The sequence below is a fragment of the Chaetodon auriga genome, chromosome 4 (assembly GCF_051107435.1).
Source record: "Chaetodon auriga isolate fChaAug3 chromosome 4, fChaAug3.hap1, whole genome shotgun sequence".
Taxonomy (NCBI): domain Eukaryota; kingdom Metazoa; phylum Chordata; class Actinopteri; order Chaetodontiformes; family Chaetodontidae; genus Chaetodon; species Chaetodon auriga.
The window spans coordinates 26,365,220-26,372,362 of NC_135077.1; the positions used below are offsets into that span (position 1 = coordinate 26,365,220).

General features: G+C 38.6%; 1 protein-coding gene across 1 annotated transcript in view; it reads left to right on the plus strand.

Annotated features, from left to right (window-relative positions):
• Window positions 1–6,616, plus strand: part of sorcs3a (sortilin related VPS10 domain containing receptor 3a) — a 200,545-nt gene extending 193,929 nt beyond the window's left edge. The window contains exon 27 of the mRNA XM_076728201.1: window positions 2,962–6,616. Coding sequence (XP_076584316.1) covers window positions 2,962–3,020 — 59 coding nt within the window. The 3' untranslated portion in view covers window positions 3,021–6,616. The remainder of the gene's footprint in view (window positions 1–2,961) is intronic.
• Window positions 6,617–7,143: the final 527 nt, after the last annotated feature.

A 7,143-nucleotide genomic window follows, 5' to 3' on the forward strand; every position in this document is an offset into this window, starting at 1 on the left:
TGCTTTGAGGAGGGGGAGGAGGAAGAGGAGGAGGCCCAGGATTTACCATCTAAGGACCTCATATTTAGACATGAGTGAGCAGGGTTGCAGGTGGGCCACAAGAAAAACGCCTTCAACACTGTAGGCTATGCAATTTCTTTTTTCTTTTGCACGTCACAGGAACAAATTACATCTGCCAAGGGAGGTCGTCGATGTGGTAGCGCGCATCGTGGCCTCCAATGCGCACACCGGCTGCGCTCTCCCGGCTGTGGGCTCAGTCATCCTCGAAACTTGTCATGCGCCTCGCCAGCGGTGTTTTTAAAGGTGAGGCGAGGAGTTGGTGTGATTGGTGAACATTGGACTCGACTGTGTCAAACCCACTCCACGCCTTCTCCTCCTCCCTCCTTCCGAGTTGCGCCACTGGGTGGGACTGAGATGAGAAGGGGGAGTAGTTGCGCCCGCAGCGCAGTGCATGAAAATACCAAAGTCCGCGCCGCCACGCCCCATAGGTGACGCGGACCTGACTTTGCGCCGCGCCGATGGCGGAAAGCAAAATAGAGCCCAATGCCTTAAAAGAGATTTTGGTCTCCTGGTCTGAGATAGGATTTGTTTGTTTAGTTTTAAGTGAGAAGTCAACATAGTAATACACAGAACAAATGTATGCAGATTGACCCCCTCGGCATACTTAAGCTATTGAATCTGAATTATTTTTTAAACAGAGAATTGGCAACTTAGTCTCCTTTTAGTATTTTTAATTATTTAGAGAGGAGGAAAGCAGAGGGAGTAGAGACGGTCCTGGAAGGGTTTTAACATCGTAAAGAATAGATTCCAGCAAGGCTTGCAGTGCTGAGAACAATGAATAATTAATAAAACCAACATGTTTAAGCATGCGGCCCTAGGATTGGATCAGCCAGCAGGAACAGAGGCAGCAGCCTTAATCACTTGACTATTTGGTCTCAATATGACTTGTTTAATAATATTTCAGTCCAGCAAAAATGGCAGGTCATCAAAAGCAAATTTGCAGGATATGTCTTACTCTAACCTTATATGATGTGCAGATTAGGTTTGGCATCTTTAGCAACAGAAAGCAGTGCAGGTCCTATGGCAAGTGCAGCTCCTGGATTCATTGGGTTCTGAGATAGTTTACAAGACAGACAAAGCTCCTGTAGATTCCCTGGATTGGGGAACCAGCTGATTAAGACCCAGGTGTTAAATTTAAGTCAGCCACTAGTGGACACCATCAAGAGCTAAGGCCATCAGTATTCTTCCAGATTTGCAGCTGGATATTTTTATTCAGGTCAATGTCAATTGCTGTCTTTTGCATACAGCCTGTAATCCTCCACAGAGTAGATCCAGTCATTTATAAAACCATATAGCAGCTTGACTTGATGGTATTCTTGCTGACTAGAGAGCGATCCTGAGAAGATAAGAAATACTGTGCCCTAGCAGATTTTAACATTTCAATAATCATATTGTTGTAAAAATACAATGAAAGAACACATTAGATAGAGTAGAAGGTATCATGTAAAACCCTGTAAACTGTACACTTTTTTATTTTGATCTCTTTATGCCACTATGTCTGCTCTTTGTAATACTTGCTGGCTGTAACAACTAAATTCCCCCGGTGTGGGATCAATATATTCTTCTTATCTTATCTTAATTGTGTTAGCAAATGTGTTCTCAAAAGCTTAAGGATAAAAGACAAGATTTAAAAGCGGCAGAAAGAAAGATGTAATAGTTCCACAGTCATTTTTCATATTCCCCCTGTATTCCTGACCATCAGTAGCGCTATGGATCAATGTTGTCGTGAGTGGGGCCATTTGTTTGTATCGCGAGTGAAGAGGCACATGCCTATTACACATTCTTGCCTGGTGTCCTCTTTTCCACTGATTGGCAGTTGGAGGCAGAAACAATTAGGCATCACAAAGGATACACACAGTGCATTTAAGTGAGTAACACGAGAAAACTCCACAAGGATCCTTCAAAGGCGGACATTCCAAGGGAGTGAAGGTCTAGTCAGTCAGTTAGTTGATTGACAGAAAATTGTATTTATCAGTGAAGTATGCCTTAAAGCCAAACAAATGCCAAACGTTTTCTGAATGTTTGGATTTCCTGCTTTTCTTTATCTAATGTAATAGGACACTTGAGTTTTGAAGTTTTGATCAAACTTGAAAATTGTCTCTATTTTCTGACATTTCATATACCAAATGATTAACTGAAAATTCGATAATGAAAATGATAATTAATTGAAGCCCTAGAACAAATATTACATGAAAGGGGTACTCCTGTGATTTAGTATTGATGGAGACAGAGTTAAAGAGGAAAGGTCAAAGATGCTGCAGAAGACTCTGATATATCAAAGATATGCAGAAGATATCTTTTTTCCCCCATTTGTGTCGTTCATTAGACCCCGCCTGCCTGATAAAGGCCCACATCTTTCAAATTCAACATCCTCAGTTTGTCATGCAGCCTTTCTATGAAATATTTGTCCAAATGACATATTATGGTTCCTCAGGCCAAGTAATACTCATTGAGTTCCCCTTTAATTTATTCATTGATTATTGTGTTCCATAGTGCATGATTTGTCTGAATGGACAGCCATTGAACAGTAGTGGAGCTGTACATTAACAGCCTCTCTCCTTCCTCTTGCCTCTCAGTAACATATATCAAAGAAATAATACATTTCAAAGCTGAAAGTTAGTGTTAGTGTTTAGTGTTAATTTAGTGTCATTCTGTGTGTGCCCATTGATTGAACTAAGAATATCATAATAAAGGATAAATTTGCACAGTGGGTCATTTTCTAATTTGCATGCTTTTTAACAGCTTCAGAGCAGTTGATAAAACATCACACTGGAAATTCAATAATTAACATGAGGTGTCAATGTCAAAGAAGTTATTTGTTTTACAGGCATTAAAGCACCAAACTAACTATCTTTGTTCTTGGCTTCTTTTTCTTCTTTTGTTTCATTTATTTCTGCTCAGGGGGAATTGGAAATGCCTGCGAGAGCACAAGGGAGATTCCAAACTGTACTAGTGTGTAAAGCCGGAAAGCAACAGTTCATGTACAGAGAAAAATATTACAGTGTCGGGGGTTCTCTTTTTCTGTTTTGTAATTCTCAACACAACTGATGTTAATAGTTTTCTAAGGGACCTCATTTATACAGAAATTGCATGGATGCCTCGTTCAACAACATCCATGCAGCAAATGTCAATCTACTCAATGAGATCATTGTAATTACTGGCAAAACTTATCAGTTTTGTGGATGTATAAGCTACATAACAACATTCATTTGCAGAGTGAAATATCTTTCGTCAAAACCTATGAAGAGTTATGTAAATTTCCTAAGGAGTTTGCTTTGAAAATCATTTCTGCCTATATATAGACTATACTGTCTGAGTCCTCAAACAAACAGGGAATATTATTGAAATGTACAATACTATCATTTGTTCTGTTAAATGTATATATTATTGCTTTCTACATGCTTGTAGTGAGTACCATGGCGATGACAGAAGATCTGACAGTGGTCTGTTTTTGAAAGTGTGTCAAAAAGTCAAACATTAGATACTTAAAAGAAATCAACTTTGTTTTGCTTAGGTCCTTGACTTGTGCATGTTCTTATTGAGGACACAATTTCTGTGTTGTAGATAAGCAAGTGTTGTAAATATTTTTTTTTTCTAATCATTCATCAAAAAAGCCCGATCGATTTTGCTCAGACTTCTGTTTTGTTCTCATTTTTGCGGTTATCGTTGGGCGATATGTATCTAATAGAAAGGGTTTATATGTCAATGCAGGTAGAATTGTAATGGTATATTACAGATTTAACTTCCCTCCATTTCCCCGGAAATAAAATGAAAAGGGTCAAAATGAACATGATCATGTTTAATATATTTATATATTCATTTGACATATACAGTACAATAGATATTCAGACATTCTTACATAGACGTCGGTCTTTAAACTGAAACAAACATTATTTGCCACTGGCATCATTGCATTGGATTCTGCCTGTAAGATAATGGCTCTGATAGTTCTTATTTGGCCTCAGAACAACTGTTGAATCACTTATTATCAATGGTTACTATATTGTGGCTACCAGTGATCAAATTCCCAACATTCACATGTTGGGAAAGAGATGATGAGACTGATTCCAAAATTGAATGTGGCATTAGGTTTTGTGAAGACCTTCTAAAATACCAACAGACATAGGGTTGGGTTCTGATTGCTTGTTCCATTTTGGATTCACTTTCTGTTTGGCAAACTACACAAATCTGCCAAGCTCTGACACTAATGAACATCTTATTAAACCTTTTTATTCTTCATCCCTCCTCTAAGCCATGATAACAGCATGGCTCTGTGGATGGCAGTGTTCTGGTTAGTCTGGTCTCTTAGTCTGTCTTTTAGTCAGTCAGTTTATTGAAATCTCTCAACAACTATTGGATGGTTTGCTGTGAAATGTGCAGACATTCAGGATAATGTGAAAAATTGAATTACCCCGGAACTTTTGATCTGCCCAAAATCAGGTCAAAATTTTGTTTTGTCCAAGACTTTGGTTCATACACCTGTAAACGTTAGTTGGGTATTAATCAGTTCGGTATTTGGCCATAAACCACAGTGTTGGACATATCCTACAGAGCATATAGGATATGGTTAACTGTTAACTGTTAAGACAATGGTGAGTTGACGATCTGGCTGATCACAAGTTATTTTCAGTAGTTGGAACCTCCCAGTTAAACTTGCATGCATATTTATTGTTATTAACTTAATAATTATGAATTGGAACCCCTGAGATTTGGACCAGTAGCCTGTAAAACATAAAGTCTGCTGAGTAAGTATGTTACACTTGTAACTTCAACGTGTCATTCTCAGGTCGCTAACATTTCATTAGACTACCTCTAAAATCTACAGTTTTTCTGCCCTCTTGGCTAACAAAGATGGTAACAGACCTAAATGGAAGTTTTTAGCTTTTGTTATGTATGAATGTTACTTGTACATGTTTACACCTAATGCTATCAAAACCCAACTCTAGGAATGTCTATAGAATATAGGTATTTTAGAAGGCTGTCACATTGCTTGTGTTATAGTGGATATTGAATATCAAAAAGTCAAATGTACTATGTCGTTATAATTTTGTTCATTAATTGACATAACAGTAACTTGGAATGAACCCCTTTGGTGCAGTGTTTCTTACTTGGTTCTTTGCTCAGGGTTTTGGGGTGTCTGTTCCATGCAGCTTGAGGAGTGTTTTGTATTCGTCAGCTGTCACAGAGAGTCATGATTATTTGCCCACTGTGCTCCGTCTGCCACTGTCTTTATAAAATAATCTCACAAACATGTCTTTTTATTTGACAAAACCAGAAAATTATCTCCAAATATGAAGACTGGAACAATTTGTGTCTATTGAAATGTCTCACAGTGTACAAACAGAGCAGATACAGTGCAATCGAGCTGGGTTGATGTAATTAATCCACTCTCGCTGATACAACAGGCTCCTTTCACAACCCAGCACTTGACTCTTGCTTTGCATTTAGTTTGAAATGAGAGAGTAGCATCCTCCCAGCATGCAACTCTCCACCAACGCTGTGCTCTCCAGTCCTATAAAAGCTAAGTGTCCTTGGGTTGACTCCCGTCGGCCTCCTGCTATCCAGCATGACGCTAATCAAAGAAAGCTGGACAGCTGAGCAGAAGATGCCCCATGCAGAGCTTTCCCATAATACTCAGCTCAAGTAAACAGCACTTGCAGGAGAGGTGAGATGGGCAGAGGAACACTGCACAAAGACATAGGCTGTCACATCACATATGCATTACCTCGAACAGTGCGTTCTCATCTCAAACCAAACAGCCAAACCAAGCATTGTTACTGAAAAATATACACTGAACAAAGATTGTTTTAAAGCTTTGTTGTATTCAACACATGTCATAAGCAAAGGGTTGTTTGCTTGGCTGGATTTTGTTTGGGTTGGGGCTTTGATGGTGTCACTTTGTTCTGATTTGTATTAGCAAAACAGGATTAGGAGAAACAGAAAGAATATCAAAAAGTTTGTGCTGAGCACAACTCAAATCATACTTTTTTTGGAGTTTTTTTCTTTTGTCTTTTTGGACCCTGTGAAATAGTAAAGAATGTATGACTACACCACTTCATAACCAGGCCATAATGCTTTGTAGCAGCTGTTGTGGGGTAAGAATTCAATCCATTTAAGTCTGTAAAGAAAGTAAATAATAGCTACTAAAAATGTTGTGCTTTACATCTACACAGACATACTGGAACTGTCACCAGTAAAACAAACTCATGCACTTTGGATAATTTCCTGGTGTTTATTTCCTCATTGTTAATTTAATCACGACTTTGATCACTGGAAAGATCCAGCTTTCTGGAAATCACTGTCTCATCTGCTATCTTAAATGCCACATTATACTGTAAGAACCAGATCTCCGGGGAATCCAAACTTGAAAAATGAAAGAGATTCTTGCTTTCATGACATTTCAGAAGGCAAAAGCATTGTAATGTTCTTCAGTGCACAAAAATCTACAATGCATGCATCATCAGTAATGTTCTGTTTCATCTTTATTTCAATATTTCTACGGTAAAGCAACTGTCATTTTGAAATTGTTTCAAATAAATGTATTTTTGTACATCAACGCATTTGTTCTCTGGGTGATGAAATTCCTGTGAACTGGAGGGTGCAAAGAAGATGATGTTCTCTGCAAATTGCACTGCTCGCATGATGACTGAATGTACCCGTACCAATCTACAGGATAGAAGCACACAAAGAGGTTAGGAAACTACCAGCACTGTTTCTGTCTTACTGCTCCTCCTCTAATCATAGACCGTTTGGTGTAACCAAAACACCATGGTGTCAGCTCGACACAAAAAAGAGGTAAAAATTAATGTGTGCATTTTCCTACTTTATCATCATCAGGACTATGGGCAAGTGTTAAACAATGTGTAATGTTAGTGAATACTGCTGAGTGAAGAGCTTGTGCACATAGAGTGTGTGTACATATAGGCACTTCTTTGCCATTAAAAAATGACTCTACACTCTCTCCAAATCTAGACTTTTTGCTGATGTACAAAATGAAAATGTGTGCATTACTGGTTGCCACCATAAATCCTGTATGAGGTGCTAAAGACATTGGGTGGGCTTTAACAATACTTGTTTCCGTAC